We start from the raw sequence: 16,318 nt of genomic DNA, 5'->3' as shown, positions 1-16,318 counted from the left end.
ATTTTCCACCAAAGATATAATTTAGACTAGTTGTTTGCCACATGTATCGTGTGGTCCATGGACGTGATTATCAAGCAACATTAGTATAATTAAATATAGACCCACCAGTTCGTATCTTAACAAAGATGCATTTGATCTCTCTTAAAACTTAATAGTCTTATAAAATAATGAAATAGGAGTACTTGATTATTCACGGCCACAAAAATTAAATAATGATGACCTTAGACACCACATTGGTTTCGAGCAAGCAAATACCTAACTTGTACAATAATTATACCAAAAACTTAGAAAAATATTCACCAAACAAAGCAGTATAGAAAATAATCCATTAATAACCAAATCAGCAGTTCAGCAGCCAACTGCTTCAATTTTGACTTTCAATTAGGGACGCAATAAATAAAATTAATCAAGAATCGAATCATTATAGTACTAAATAACGCTTCGTTTTGTTAATTAAACAAGTAAAGTCTTGTTTTAAAAATTTTAAATATTTACCAAACAATCCCTTGACATTGTTTTGAGTTCTATCTTTAAAATATATCCAACAAAATAATAATTCCCCTATTATATTCTATGGTCCGTTCTTTAATAATCATTTTTTTTTAATGTCGAGATCTTATTGCAGAAGGCAAGATATAAGTTTCCAAGAATCAAAGCCAACTCTTGTTTATCATTGGAAACCAATTCATTTTCTCTCTTACATCGTAGATTAGAGCCAACAAAACTACCGAGCTCAAATTCCACTTGAGAAAGGGTAGACTGATGGTGAAATTTGATTCTTGAAAATAAAGGGACCCAGACTGGATAGGAAAGGAGGGAGGGAGAGGGAATTCGGTTTATTTTTCTCTCTCTATATTTCTTTTCTGAGCTTTTTGTAGTCTTGTATTCTCAATTCTGAAAAAAAGAGCAAGCTTTGTGTTTCTCTTTTCTTGGACTCCTCTATAGCTGTCTAAAAAAGACTTCTCTCTTGCCTTTGAACTTTCTATTGGGGCAGAAAAGCAGTTTTCTTGCTAAACGGAGCAGCTTTGAATTAATCATATAAAAAGAGAATTTTAAGAAAAGGGGAAGAAAAAGATGGAGATGATGCATCACCAGCAATTGGCGAGGACTTCGTACAATGATTCTTTGAGTTTGTTGGAGACTGATATTCAACATGCAAATGCTATGTAAGCTCTCCTTTTACCTTGTTTTGTCCTTTTCTTTTTAAGTAATAGTACTAATAATTTATTTTTCCTATTTTTCTGCAATTCTCCTTTTCTGTGCATGTATTTGGCTATACTGGGTTTGATTTCATAGTAATTACTCTTTGTTGATGAGTACTGCAGCAGAGAAGTCAATGATTGTGCTGCTTATTCAATTCGAGACATGGGTTCTGTTTTTGTTAAGTCCTCCCATGTGAAGTCACTGTTGCTTTACCTTAATTCACATAAAATTTTTGCATGTCTTTTGTGGCTGTTACATGTTGCTGTATCTGGTTGTTGCTGAAATGGAAAGATTTGTGTTTTTTCTGTGGGTTTTACTTTGGCCGAATGTTGATTCTTGTCCAATGTGAAAGTCTTCTTTGTTGTTTTTAGGTCTCTGCTATGCAATGTTGTATTGTTGAAAGGGGAATATGTGTTAGCTTTTGCACTGATGATTAATCTGGGAATGCAATATTTTTATGTCATTCCGCGTTTTCCCACATCTCTTTCATGAAAGACTTATCCAGCTAAACCTTCCTTCCTTATCTGCAAATCCTTTTATGTGGTAAAGATTTACCTAATGCTTTTAAGCCTACCCTTCATTTCCAAGGACCTAAAATAGCCTCCATTTCTGATAATGCAAGTATGCATGCCTCTAGTGTTGAAATGCTGCTTGAGAATCTCCTGCAGTGGCATTATGGCTAGAGATCTATTTGAATACACTAATCAAATTACTTTCGTTTCAATTGTAAGCTAGTGCCTCTTCTTTTTGGGTTGCGTCCTCTTCGGTGGTTGAATTTATCATGAGAAAATGAGGGAGAAGAAAGTTCTCTTGCTTTAAATCCCTCATTTCCTTTCCATCATTTTCTATAAAAAAGCATTTTACACTTTCTTATTCCTTATTTTCATTCCAAGGGCTTCACGATGTATTTCTTGTTATAAAACTTTATCTTCTTTGAGTAAAAATGAGGAATAGGTGCGAAATTCTTAGAAAAGGATGAAAAAGAAATGAGAGATTTAAAGGAGAGATTTTCTTACTCCTCATTTTCTCATGACCACCAAAGAGAACAAAACCTTGATGGTTATGTTTACCGAATAAGAAAATGACGAAAGGTTATAGATGTGGAAGGCCAAAACTATCAAAGCCATCCTGTCTAGGACTAGCATCTTTGTAATCTAGAATATGATGATGATTGATGTGCACCAGAACCCCAACCAGGAAAGAAAACCTAGAGATTCAAATGGTTTCTGACCTATGTGAGCATAGATTGTGCCACAGTAATCTGTTTTGGCTTGTCGTTGGATGATATTGCAAATTTGAATGTTGATATTGTCTCATATCCATTATTCTTGTCAACTTTATATTTTCACCATGGCTCTGCTGCAAGCAATGTTTGTTTGGTCGCACCTAAATCTTAGAATCTATTGTCCTGATCAAAACCAAAAGGCACTCTATTGCAAATTTATTATATCTCATCTGATTCTGTTATGTCTCGGCTATGTTCCTATCCTATGTCAAATTACAGAAAATGATGACTTCATTGTCTGATTGTGTCATATTTTATGGCTTTCTAGGGCTGCTGCAATCCCAAAAGCTAAGGGAGGTGCGCGTCTTCAAATGAAATTGGTCTACAATCACTTGTCACCTCTGTTTCTGTATTTTCTAAAATGGATCGACTGTTCCTGCGCATATTTCCTACCAAGAATCTTAAACCCCTTTCACATACTCATTTATAAGGTATGAATGTAGTAAAAATTTACTATTAGTTGACTTACCCAAGAGGCCAAGAATTAAAGCAGTCAAAACATTGTTTGAACCAAGATTTTTTTGTCTTCGGTTTGTTTTGAGTAATTTGGTTTGTTTTGTCATTTTTGGCAGGTATATACAGATGGAAGGCCAAAGATTTCAACAATTGGGCGCAAAGCGACTATGAAAGAATTCTATGGTTGTTTGTTGCATCTGTTTCTTTACACCCAACTAATGGGAATTACCATAATGTTATGACCTCTAATGATCGCTTAACTTGCAGGGTTGATATTGCCGTCGCTTGAGCAGCTCCATTATGACTTGGTGGAGGTGGATGATGGTGACTGCAAAAGCATTGCTTTTTCGAGCAAGAAGAGATTGGAAGGAGATGGAGGAGATTCAGAGAGAGACGACGAATGTGGAATATGCTTGGAGGCTTGCACCAAGATGGTCATGCCTAACTGCTGCCACGCGATGTGCATCAACTGCTACCGAGATTGGTAAGTAACTTAGAGAATATACTGCATTGCACATTCTCATGATATGGTATAAATATAAATGCCGCTCCTTTTCTCAACTTTCAGGAGCACAAGATCCGAGTCATGCCCCTTTTGCCGTGGTAGTCTAAGACGAGTCGAGTCAAGAGACTTGTGGGAGCTGACCGGCAAGGATGAAGTGATTGAGCGTGGCGCTGTCTCGACGGAGGACTTGAGGCGATTCTACCTGTATGTCAGAAATCTGCCTAAAGATATACCAGATGCTCTGTTCTTGATGTATTATGAATATTTAATTTAATATGATGTGGGATTGAGGGTATATATAGAAGAAGAAGCCGACCTCAAATGTAAATAGAGTCCGGTAGCTGTCTCAATATGTATGTATATGAATAAGAAGCCGTGCGCTCATCTTTCAGTAACCTTAAAATTGGAGTATTCTTCTCTTCTCATTTGTAAAATGCAAGAAAATCCTATTCTTGAACTCTAATTATGAAAAAGGTCTTGCAAACGGAAAAGTAGTATGTTGAGTTAGGCAGCGTAACGAAGTAAAATTAAATGCAGATATTTGGGGCGGTCGACATTTAATGGCAGGTTTTGACTTTGCACGACGTCGTACTTATGAGTCATGAAACTCATTCCGCAGCGCATGTAGTAGTAACAGACAAATACAAAATCTTCCAAAACTCACTCACCGCTCAACTGCAACACAGGGTCCCTCCTTTTTCAGTTTTCTTCAACAAAAACCCAGTAATCAGACCCTCTTTTCGAGGTACAGTCCTGCTCTGTTCTTCTTCTTATATTTTATTTTTTAATTAATACTAGTATTTTTTTTTGTTTTCTTGTAGACGTGGATGAGACCGGAGCGTTATTTTGTGATTTAGTTCAAGAATGAATTCTGGGAGGAAGAAAGATTGAATCTTTATATGATTTCAGATGGAGCTTGGGTGAAATAGACATCGGGAGTCTTGTTTGATGGAAATGGAGAGGAAAGTCTCCCCAGCAGCTGGGGAAGCCGAGGGGTTTGCTTCTCTGGAAATCCCCTTTGATGCAACAGCAGCAGTAGCTGAGACTGCTGCCAATTCTGTTTATCAGGTGATAATTTTAATCCAATGATTCATTGTCAAGATTTTGAATGTGGAAGATGTAGATATGGAACGGAAATTTAAAGAAGCATGATGATAAAGTTGAGTAAAAAGGAACGTGAAAAATAAAGAGGAGATTGTATGATTTCTTCATTCATTGATTTCATATCCTAATATAAATAAATCAAATCAATCCTAATCATAAAGATACTAGTAATTTATAGAATATCAACTAAATTCATGCTTATAATAAATAAATATATCCGCATCACTCCCCCATTGCTGTATTTGAGGTTCCTTGAATTAGGGAGCGTCTCTACTGACTAACCATTTCATTGCATGAGTTCTGCTATGCCACGAGGCACGATCATGAAAGTAATTTTACTACTTTTTGTTTAAACGGGTGAACTGGTAATTATAAAAAAAATAAAGTTGCCAATTGATGGTCACATTTTACTTTATCTGGGATAGATTGACAACTTATAGTCCTTTATGTTTTTTGATCTGCATATGTGTATGTTAGAAACGAGACAATTTTGGATGAAAGGTCTTCAAGTTATGAACTTGTTTTGGTACTTGGAATAGGATTCTGGAAGCTAAGTATCATATGTAGCCACTGTAGAGTTGTATGAGATGTTTAGAGCTTGTTTTCCCATTCTATAGCTTGCTATTTTGTTGCATTATACTTATTGTCAGAAAAAAGATTGAAGATCTTCCTCTATAGGAAAAATGATCACTGGGACCTAACTGTTTATCCTATAACAGAAAACATATGTTTTGCCTAGTAAAACAAACTTGAAAATAAGTCTATCTACGTTGATTCCTGTTTCTTAAACGTGATACTTTTCATGTTTTGGGACGTACCTAGCGTCCTTCAAATTGCATCTATAAAGAACTCCTCTTATTGTGGACATGATATGTGTGTGTGTGTGTGTGTGTGTGTGTAATTCCTAACAACAACAGAACTCAGTAGCTTGTGTTGGGTTTTGGCCGTGCAGATTGATCCTGTCACCCCAAGCGATGGATCTGTATTAGATTCTTTCCAAAGTTTACCAAAAGACGTGATGCCAGCAGAGGATGGAGTAATGGAGGATACATTTGTTGATTGTCCAGATGAAATAGAAACTTTTGACTCCCAACAGAATTTTGAGGAGAATGATAATCTACAAGATCAAACTGATGAACCAGATAGCGGTATCAAAGTCCCTGAAATGATAGCTGAGATAGAACTGCTGCGAGATAAGCTTGAGAAGAGTGTTTTCGAGAAAGAGCAACTGGCACAAGACTATGAGGTTGACCTTTTCATGCCTCTTTTTTTCCTTTTTATGCCTCTTTTTTCTTTCTTGTTTATGTGAGTAAACATTTTTTAATGCATCTTCTGCAGGGAGAAAGAGCAGTGCTTATGCGTGAACTTTCCCAACTCTATAACCAGTTGAAGGTGTCGAATGAGCAACGCTTTGCAGCAGATGACAATGCCGATGGATTCATTAATCATAATCAAAATGAAGTGGTAACTTGGGATGCAACAACTGTGGGATCTGGTCCCTCATTGCCTGAGATTATAAATGAGTGCTCTAGATTGCTTGAAATTGCTACCAATGAACGTCAACAGACCGAGAAGAAAGTGAGTGAGCTCCATTCTGTATTATCTTCAAAAGACCAGGAAATTGATTTTCTCAATGCAAAGGTTGCCCTCCTAACTGAATCAAGCAATTTAGCTACATCTGCTGCAAATTCAAAATATGATGATATATCCCAATTATATGAAGCCCAACTTGAGACAGATCGGTATATTGAAGAAACTGCAAACAGGATTCTCTCATCCCTGCCCACAGTGGATCATCATGATGAACTCTGGAACAGGCCTCTCATTGAAAAGATTTATAATATCGAGAATTCTGTCTCATTTTTGGTTGAAAAGTATAATATTCTAGTTTATGGAAGTGGCCAGCTTAAGGGATGTTTAAACGAGGTAGGATTAGATTTCAACAACATTGATGAAATCGGAACTTTTGCCTTGGCCAATGATAAAATTCTCGAACTTAGAAGGAAAGAAGAGGATATGTACCAAAAACTTAGAAATTTAGAAAATGAAAATAGGAGTTTGGTGGAACAATTAGAGAATCAAAATTTAGCTCTGGAACATGCGCATGCAGAAATTCGAAGACTTGGTGCAGAAGTTGAAAAAGAAAAGAACAGGTATGTAAATACAAAAGAGAAGCTTGGCATGGCCGCGACTAAGGGAAAGGCATTGGTACAGCAGAGAGATTCGCTAAAGCAATTGTTGCTAGAGAAAACTAGCGAGTTGGATCGATACTCAATTGAACTGCAAGAGAAGTTTACTGCTCTAGAGTCTCTTGCAGAGAAGGAAATGGTTCTTCAGAAATGTGGAGACATATTATCCAAGAGTTTGGAAACTAAGGAACTTCAGCCAACAGATATCGCTGAGTCGATCAGATGGCTAGCAGATGAGAATAAATCACTTAAGGATATATCTCTACAGTATTTTAAACTGACTGGGGCAATATCTTCCTTTGAGTTTCCTGAAGCAGTGGCTTCAAGTGAATTAGATGTGCGCATTCATTGGCTCGCAGAATCATCTTACGTGCTTAAAGAAGAAGCTATGAATTTGCAACATGAGATAGCTAAAACAGTAGAGGCTGCAAATGGGAAGATAGAGCAACTTACTACATCACTTTTAGCTGAAATACAGGAGAAGAATATTCTTCAAACTGAACTGGAGGTTTTGAGAAGTGATCATAAAGCTCTTGAAAGGTCACAAAATGAGCTAGCTGAAACTAGGCAGGCTGTAAACAATGAGATTGATCGCCTAACGTCATCTCTTTTAGCAGAATCACAAGAGAAGAGCTATCTCCAGTTGGAACTGGAGAACTTGAGACAGAAATATGAAGGAGTTGTTGAAAAGGAATATCAGCTTTCATTGGAGAAGGCTGACATGCAGAAAAGCCTTGATCAATTAGAGGCTAGATGTGCTTTAGTGAAAGAGAAGTTATCTATGGCAGCTAAAAAAGGTAAGGGGCTTGTTCAGGAACGGGAAAGCCTGAAAGGTTCTATAAATGAAAAGAATGCAGAAATCGACAATTTGAAGTCTGAACTGCAGCAATATGTGACCAAATTTTCTGAATGCCAGGATCAGATCTCTAAGTTGTTAGTTGATGTGGAGCGTATATCCCACTTGGAGAGAGACCTAGTCACTGCCAAGGAACAAAAAGATCAACTTGAGCAGTTCTTAGCAGAGAGCAACAGTATGCTACTAAGATTCACGGAGTCGATTGAAGGGATTAGTACTCCGAGTGATCTCTCCTTCAACGAGCCTGTAGAAAAGGTAAAATGGATTGCTGGATATCTTAGTGAAAATGAAATTTCAAAGACACAAATTGAACAAGAACTGAGGAGTTCAAATGATGAAGCCAGTTTGTTGGCCAGCAAATTATCTGAAGCCCAGGCAGTGATGAAGTCACTTGAAGATGCCTTATTGGTTGTAGAAAAAAGCAGGTCTGAGCTCTTGGATGAGAAGAAAGAACTTGAGGTTTCCAAGTCTCTTGTGGAGGAGGAGCTACAGAAGGAAAAAGAGAAAGCTTCTTCACATACAACCAAGTATGAAGAGCTTTTAGCGAGTACAAAAGCTCTTGAAGATGCTCTATCAATAGCAGAAGAAAATGTTTCCAGGTTCACGAACGAGAGAGATGTAGCTATAGAAGAAAAATCTCTTGCTGAAGAGCAGTTAAATAAATTAAAGGAGGAGCTCTCTGACCACGTTACAAAACTTGGTGATTCTGACAAAATTATTCAGTCCCTTGAAGATGCGTTGTCTCAGGCACAGAAGAATGCTTCACGACTAGCTGAAGAGAACATTAAAGTTCAAACTGGCCAGGCTGATTTGGATGGTGAGATAAAGAGAATTAGAGAAGAAACTGACTTGCTTGCTAGCAAGCTCTCTGAATCCTTTGTAACAATCCAATCGCTTGAGGGAAAATTACTAAATTCCCAGAATAACATGGCGGATCTGGTTCAGGAAAAAGAAAATGCTGAGAAACGGATAAATTCACTTACCTCTAAACTGGAATCTTGCATGGAGGAGTTAGTTGGCAACCGAAGTAGCCTACGGAGTCGCACTTTGGAGCTCTCTGGTCAGCTTGACAGTCTTCAATTACTTCTAAAAGATGAGACTCTTTCAACCTTGCTTGGGCAATGTTTCCAGAGAAAATTTGAGAGCTTAAAGAGCATAGATTTTCTACTTAAAGAGATCTGGGACTGTTCCCTGGAAATGGACTCTGATTTGCAGCAAAACAGTTCTGTCATGAAGGTATAGTTCTTGTTTGTATGTGCATAGTGTTATTTTTCACTCAAATGATTTATGCTGGAATGCACTTTGTCTGAATTAATCTCCTTGTAAACACCATATATCCTGGCAAAAGTTAACAATTTCTCAAGTTAAATCATAGTGCACAATAAATACCTGAAGTGTCACTAGGTAACTCTTCAGTCTTCCAGTGATAATTTATTTCCTTCAAATTGTTTCATAAATAAAAATTTGACTAACTACTAATAGGAACTATCTTATGGATTTCAATCGGTTTAGTTTTGCAATTGTCATTCTCTATTTGCACAGTAGATCAATCAGAAAGAGTGTTGATCATAGCTCTGTACTTTCCCCTCTATTCCATCTTACAGTTTTCATTGATCGAAATCTTATAGTTTGTATATGGTTGTTCTTTTCCATTACCTTTTATCTAGGACAAACACATGCCTTTCCTTCTATACTATTCCTTTTGAAGGCATGTCTATCTTGTTGCTCCGTTGGTATGCTTTTGTGGTGTGATTATGTACTCCTTCACCTGTGTAGGACTATTCGGCTCTTTCAACTACTTTCCCATCTAACATTGAGGTCGCCCTTCCAAACTTGGAAATGTTGAATGGTGTGGGAAATGCCATTGATGGTGAGAGCATGTTTGACATTGAGAAGATGGTTAAAAGCTATCACCTGAGAAGCAAAATTCTGGCTGATAATTTTGATAAGTTATCTGCACTTTTCGATGAGTCAATGGATGCTACGTTGAGAGGGTTACAATTGAGAAAAGATAGAGTAGTCAATGCAATGAAATATACACGCTCTCTCCAAGATCAAGTGAAGGACATTGAAACAGATAAGAAGAGGCAGGAGGATACTATAGCATCACTGGAATATGATATCAGAGTTTTGTTGTCTGCTTGTACTGATGCTACTCAGGGATTGGAGTTGAATATAAATGAAGCTGTGTCCAAGCTGAGATCTATCGATAAATTGGTAAACCTAGACAGCAGATTGTCCATGGATTTGGAAGCAGTCAACGATGATGAAGAAATAGCACTTTCTACTGATCATGTGAAGAAGGCTCAAAAGCTACTACTTGCTGCAAGACGTAATCAAGATCTTGGTATCGGGTTTCAGGATGCTATAAGTAAGTTGGTGAATATTACTGAGAATATGCAGAACAAACTGAAAGAAACTCAGCTGACTTCTGATGAGATCTTGGAAGAAAGAGATACATACAAAGACAAAATCTTGAAACTGGAAACTGATCTGAAAAAACAGCAAAACTTGCAACATGAGATTACTATCGAACTAGAAGATATGCGGAGCAAACTGAAAGAAGCGCAAGTAAATTGTGATGAAGCCTTGGAGGAAAGAGATCTATACAAGGAAAAAATATGGAAATCGGAGGCTGATCTGAAAGCACAGCAACAAGAAATCAATGAAATGGCAATTAAGCTAGAAGATCAGATGAAAAAAGAGGATGAACTGAGGAAAAGAGAAGCAGAGTTGTCTATTTCGTTCTCCGAATTTCACGGTACTTGGTCCTTAGCTATATTCATTTATTTCCTTGTTGGTGACTCTGTGATTTACCCCTTTTTCATGTTTTTGTCTCAGAACTGGAGGAGACTTTGTCAGCATCTCAAGTTAAATCCATTATTGATAAAGTAAAACTGGTTAATGTTCCTGACGCTGCGTTTGCTTTTGGAGATTCAGATAATTCAGCCAATGTAAGAAAGCTGTTCTATATCATAGATAGTTTTAGTGACTATATGGAGCAGGCAAGCTTGCTATCTCATCAGAATGGAGAGCTTCACTCAACCATTGATAAGCAGATTCTCGACATAGAACAGCTGAAGAGGCAAGTCGAAGAGTATGTAGCCAACGAGAAAAATTTCGAAAAGCTGGACAAGTTGTTAGAGCTTGAATCAGGTTTACAGCTTATTGCAAAGAAGCTGGGGGCTGGTGATGTGATGAATGATTCCAAAGTAAATGGGGTATTATGGCTCCTTCCCTTGCTCGAAAAACTAGTTGCAGCTGTGATGCACGAGTCTGAATCTCTGAAACTTAAAAATGAAGACCTTGGTGCCAAATTGCTCGGGGCCCAAAAGGCTGTGGATGATTTGTCAACCAAGGTTAAATTACTAGAAGATATTGATAAATCCAGAGCCAATCTACCAGAGATAGACCAGGAAAGAGGAACATCTGCAGCTTCCTTGTCTACTCAGACGGAGATATCAGAAATGCAAGACGTGGTAAATTTTGTTTTATGCTTTTCTATTTTTGTATTCCTGATCTATAGTTCTTGTTACCTTTCTTTTTAGTGTGTGTGCACCAACTCAACTCATGAGGTCCCTCTTTAATTCGAAAGAAAAATATACATAGAGGTTTATTAGAAATGGGCCACTCACCCCTTAAAAGGCCTCATAAGGGGGAGGGTTATCCACACTTATATAGGTGAGCTAGGATCATTACCAAGTCGATGTGGGATAAGATATAGAGAGTTTTAACTAGGTTGAATAAGAAATCCTTGCTTGAATAGAATAGCCCAAAATACTTACCTCTGAAAACTTGCAGGCAGCACTCTCCAAGAGCAACAACATTCCTTCTGTTTCATCTGCTGCCCACGTGCGTTCGTTGAGGAAGGCTTCAAATGATCACGTTGCTATCAATATTGAGTCTGAGGCCGACCGGTTGATTAATGATAAGGGACTCAATGATGATAAAGGTGAGTATAAATGTCAAGAAACTACTCCATCTTAAAGTCCAAGGTGTTGAAATTAACAGGAACTTGACTTTGCAGGTCATACATTCAAGCCACTGGTTACTTCTGGTATGATTCCTAGACAGGGAAAAACATTTGCAGATCGAGTTGATGGAATCTGGTAAACTGCTACAACTATCTAGTTTGTACATGTTATTGTTATACTTCTTCTAAAGGCAAAACCATGTGTTTATGAGGATGAAGTATTGGTTGTGTGACTAAAACGGCATGAATTATACGCTACATGTAGTTGTTGTAGATCCACTGTTTGGTTGTGTTTGTGGTTTCTGATGCTTGTCGTGTATCCGTGTTCAGGATGAGTGGGAGTCGAGCTTTGATGAGTCATCCGAGAGGGAGGCTTGGAGTCATTGCTTATTGGGTCCTCTTGCATATCTGGTTAGTAGCCACCATATTATGACCAGCAATCCTTACAGCAGTGGTTGTACAGTAGTAGGGTTTAGTGAAGCTTATAATTTATACTCTTTCCTACTTGTACATGTAAATGTAAATTTTCCATCACTCTCCCAATATGTTTCTCTGCAATCTAATATTAGGGATTCAGAGAAGGTAGCCCACAAAACGGTTCTAGAATAAATTTGGTGTTTCAGAATGAATGAACACGCAGTTTTCATTGATTTATTTAATACTCCATCTCATTCCAACACCATTGGTACGAGTAAAACTTTAGTGGTTCGACATATTGCTATGTTATACTCCCTCCGTCCCAAAAATAATAATTCTATTTGCTTTCTTTAGGAAGAATCTTGGGCGAAAACAAGAAAATTTGTCTAAGCGTAACATCTAGAGTTATACTAACTAAAGCAATTAAATAAAATTGAACTAAAAAAATGAAGAGTAGTGATTTAGAGACATAATGTCTCCAAGACATAATACCCCTATGTCAATATGACATAAATCAAATTATAATATGGATTAATATACCCTTATTTTGAATTAAATAATAATTAATAAATAAATATAAATTATTCATAAAAGGAAAGATAATTCCTATCAAATCACTATCTTTGATTTTATTCACCATTTTTCGGATGGTAAGATTTATAAAGATATGAAAATTTTCGGATGTTAAGATTTATAAAGATTTGAACTTTTCAAATCAATGCAATAATTTTGCATTTGTCAATATTTTCTGATTCTACCGCTAGCCAATAATTTAGAAAGATACTCCATATCATAAATTGACTTTCTACAAAATTTGCATTATATAAAAACATTTGAATTCAATCGTCTAATATTCGTATAGGAACACTTAATTTCTTAATATTATCCTCCAACAAAATAAAAATATTCATTGCATCCAATTATTTTATTATTAAATAATAATTAAAGTTCTAGATTGTAAAAAGTATATACGAACATAAATATATTTAATTTTTAATCAAATAATAATTAAAGTTCTAAATTGTAAAATAGTACTCCAGTGGTATACATATGTTACATACTTAAATTTCTACGTGTACCATCTAATGAAAGCATAAGACTGGAAATAGGATCCCCATCAAGTTAGTCGATAAATCTTGAAATGAGATATGCCCTACAATAATTAAATGAAACTAGACACTTTCGTCAAAACCATAGAATATATAGAAAATATGTTGATATGGAAATGGAATTAATATACACATATAGGAAGAGAATATTGCAGATTGATATATAGCGTTTATCTTTATTCTAGATTACAGCTTTATAGACTAAGAGATAGATAGTATGGTAGAAAAATTCATTTTTCTACCATACTATCTATCTCTTAGATAATTTCCGATTATAGTGTGCTCATTTCATTTAAGTTAAGACGTGAAATTGGATCCCTTTCATTTTACTTCGTAAATTTTGGATAAGAACTTGGAAGGAAAGTTTGATTCAAATTCATTTGAAAATTCAATCGAATTAATCATTTTGACTGACTGTTTTTACGTAAATGATAGGAACTAGAATAGTGCAGCGGTAGGAATATTTAGAATGTTTTTTACTTGCAATAACTCGGTAGCAAGAGTATTATCTGCATTATCTTGCTTTTACTCTACTATATATTCACTTTAACTATTTATTACGATTTTCTCAAAACGAGTGAAAAAAAAAAGAAGTGCCTCAACTTAGTTGGGACAAGAGTAATTGTTTGTAGAATTAGAAATAAATAAAGTGAAAAGATAAATATTTTTGCAATTATAATTGGCTGGATATACCACGTCATAATATGTTTGGACTACTTTTTTTTTCCATTGATACAACCTAAATGTTAATTTCATTACTAATGGACGTTCCAAAATTGACGCTCTCACCTTAGGCATATATAATTGTAGATATGTGTGCATTGTGATAGATTAATGTTGTACTACTAGCACTCATTTGTAATAAGCATAATTATACATAGCTGAAATTATAAACGTGTAGGTTGCTGCTCCATTGAAGATATTAATAATTACCCAATAAGTTCTCCCCTCTTCGTCGCATATCAATAATTTATGGTGCGGTAAAAAGGTTAAGATAAAATGAATGAATTGTGGTACATTGTTTAACTGCATACGGTACATTAAAGTGAATTTAAAAAGTAGGTTAAATGAGCTGAGCTTAATTAATGTACAATTAAGAGTGTGAGCTTCGGCATTGAATACCTGCTACTGATACGTTTGGACTCCATCAACGGAAAACGTGGCGGTTTATGCTCCATCGTTGAACACAGCACACATATTACAATATTAATATCACTCCCTCTCTCCCTTTCTCTCAGGACAGGACACACACAAGATGCTCTTCTGGATCATTCTAGTTTCGTCTCTCGGTTTTTTCCAAATCTTGAACAAGTTATCTTCTCTTGTGAGATGGATCTTCATCCTAGTTGTCAGACCCGCAAAGGATCTGACGAGCTACGGGTCGTGGGCCCTAGTCACTGGCTCCACCGATGGAATCGGGAAAGCCTTCGCTTTCAGACTCGCGGCCAACGGCCTCAATCTAGTTCTAGTCAGCAGGAACTCCGCAAAACTGAAGACCGTTTCCGCCGAAATCCAAGCTAGCTTTCCCGATTCCAAAATCAAACTATTCGAGCTCGACTTCTCTGGAGACGACGTCGTCTCCAGGGTTGCCGAGATGAAGGAGGCCATCGATGGTCTGGACATCGGGGTGCTGATCAACAACGTGGGCGTCACGTATCCAAGAGCCATGTATTTTCACGAGGTGGAGGAGAAAGTGTGGATGAATCTGGTGAGGGTTAATGTGGAAGCTACAACTCACGTTACCAAAGCAGTTGTAGCAGGTATGATACGCAGAGGGAGAGGCGCCATACTCAACATCGGCTCCGGTGCATCAATTGTTGTACCGTCTCACCCGCTCTACGCCGTCTACGCCGCCACCAAAGCGTAAGCATCTCCTCCCTTCCTCCGCCGTAAACAACCACCCGTGGGGCACGTGATGTATTTAATGTGATATAATAGTGGACAATTGGACTCGTTACTTTTCAAAAATTTCTGGTTAACTTACCATATTTGTCCATATGGGATGTAGACAGATATCAACCCTTATCATTTATTTTAGTTTCTAATACTACTATTGTCATTTTTTTTATTCAATTTTAATTTCTCTTGTTTTAGTTAGATTTGTGAAATTAGTAAGATGATCTAAAGTAGTTATAGAGATTATAGATCTCATAATAAAACATTGTGATTGGGTTCCAATCGACTCATTTTAATGAATAAATTAATGTGATGTGACTACTACATGCAGGTATGTGGATCGATTATCGAGAAGCCTATATGTAGAGTACAAGCACCAAGGAATAGATGTCCAGTGTCAGGTACTACATATATAACCGTTGTCAACGGTTAAAAAACAAAAAATATTTTATTTATATTATTGTTAATTTCTTACTGAAACCAGGTACCTCTATATGTATCAACAAGAATGGCATCAGAAGTTGCAGATGTGGAAAAATCAACAGTATTTATACCAAGAGCTGAGAGGTATGTGGAAGCAGCAGTTCAATGGATAGGATATGAGAGTAGGTGCACTCCTTACTGGGCCCATTCTATTCAGTGGTTCTTTGCCTCTCTGTTGCCTCATGCTATTCTTGATTCTTGGAGGCTCAATGTTGCCATTACAAGAATTCAAAACAAAAACAAAAAAAAGAATCAGTAATTAATTAATTAATTAATCAAGGAATAGCAGTAGTTGTTAAATAAATAGTGTTATTTGCTCTATTGTATCAATCACCTTTAATTTGTAGACGCTTTTTTATGAAAAAACAAACCTAAATATCATTGACGATGTATCGAATTATTGTATGCCAAATTAAAATATTGATACAATTCAATAGTGATCGACGATATTACTGATAGTATATATTTTGCCTAATTTATAAAATAGAGCAAACACCATTACTTGTTTAAAAATTACTCCTATTACTACTCTATTTATCCAACCACGTTGAAGCGTACATACAACTACAGTTAATTTTACTTTAGATACTCAATTATTTATAGGAATTAAACTTTAGAGGTTAGATGCTCAATTATATACTATACGTTTTCACGTAGTCTGTATACATTGATTCATTATACGTTTTCACTTATATATACGTTTTCACTATATTGTACTAGTATTATTCAGTTTATTGAAAAAATATTTTATTTAGCATACTTTTAAGGATATTAATTTGATTTATAGTTTGGGTTTAATTCATGAGTTTTAGATTTATTAACTTAAACGGAATCATGATGCC

The 16,318-nt window shown here is 36.3% G+C and overlaps 3 protein-coding genes across 5 annotated transcripts; all 3 read left to right on the top strand.

Moving 5' to 3' along the window:
- The first annotated feature begins 668 nt into the window (after positions 1-668).
- Positions 669-3,874, top strand: LOC125205702 (E3 ubiquitin-protein ligase AIRP2-like). 2 transcript variants are annotated; one of them, XM_048104772.1, is made up of 6 exons: positions 669-834; positions 995-1,166; positions 2,757-2,919; positions 3,061-3,127; positions 3,212-3,428; positions 3,513-3,874. In XM_048104772.1, exons 2-6 carry the CDS (start codon positions 1,075-1,077, stop codon positions 3,721-3,723), a joined length of 750 nt encoding a protein of 249 aa, XP_047960729.1. In that variant the 5' UTR covers positions 669-834; positions 995-1,074; the 3' UTR covers positions 3,724-3,874. The 2 variants fall into 2 exon arrangements, with proteins under 2 accessions (XP_047960729.1, XP_047960728.1); XM_048104771.1 differs by having other exon boundaries at positions 669-1,166.
- Positions 3,875-3,992: 118 nt separating this feature from the next.
- Positions 3,993-12,230, top strand: LOC125205700 (trans-Golgi network-localized SYP41-interacting protein 1-like). Of its 2 annotated transcripts, none has more exons than XM_048104769.1 (9): positions 3,993-4,194; positions 4,359-4,517; positions 5,506-5,799; positions 5,892-8,834; positions 9,375-10,359; positions 10,440-11,077; positions 11,400-11,550; positions 11,626-11,707; positions 11,902-12,230. In XM_048104769.1, the coding sequence occupies exons 2-9, from the start codon at positions 4,398-4,400 to the stop codon at positions 12,002-12,004; spliced, it is 5,316 nt and encodes a 1,771-aa protein (XP_047960726.1). In that variant the 5' UTR covers positions 3,993-4,194; positions 4,359-4,397; the 3' UTR covers positions 12,005-12,230. The 2 variants fall into 2 exon arrangements, with proteins under 2 accessions (XP_047960726.1, XP_047960725.1); XM_048104768.1 differs by having other exon boundaries at positions 4,271-4,517.
- A 1,993-nt stretch (positions 12,231-14,223) lies between these two features.
- LOC125208153 (very-long-chain 3-oxoacyl-CoA reductase-like protein At1g24470) lies at positions 14,224-15,857 on the top strand. Its single transcript, XM_048107727.1, has 3 exons — positions 14,224-14,960; positions 15,325-15,394; positions 15,478-15,857. The coding sequence occupies exons 1-3, from the start codon at positions 14,353-14,355 to the stop codon at positions 15,733-15,735; spliced, it is 936 nt and encodes a 311-aa protein (XP_047963684.1). The 5' UTR covers positions 14,224-14,352; the 3' UTR covers positions 15,736-15,857.
- Positions 15,858-16,318: the final 461 nt, after the last annotated feature.

This window comes from Salvia hispanica, chromosome 2, assembly GCF_023119035.1.
Source record: "Salvia hispanica cultivar TCC Black 2014 chromosome 2, UniMelb_Shisp_WGS_1.0, whole genome shotgun sequence".
Taxonomy (NCBI): domain Eukaryota; kingdom Viridiplantae; phylum Streptophyta; class Magnoliopsida; order Lamiales; family Lamiaceae; genus Salvia; species Salvia hispanica.
This window is presented reverse-complemented; position numbering and strand designations above follow the sequence as displayed.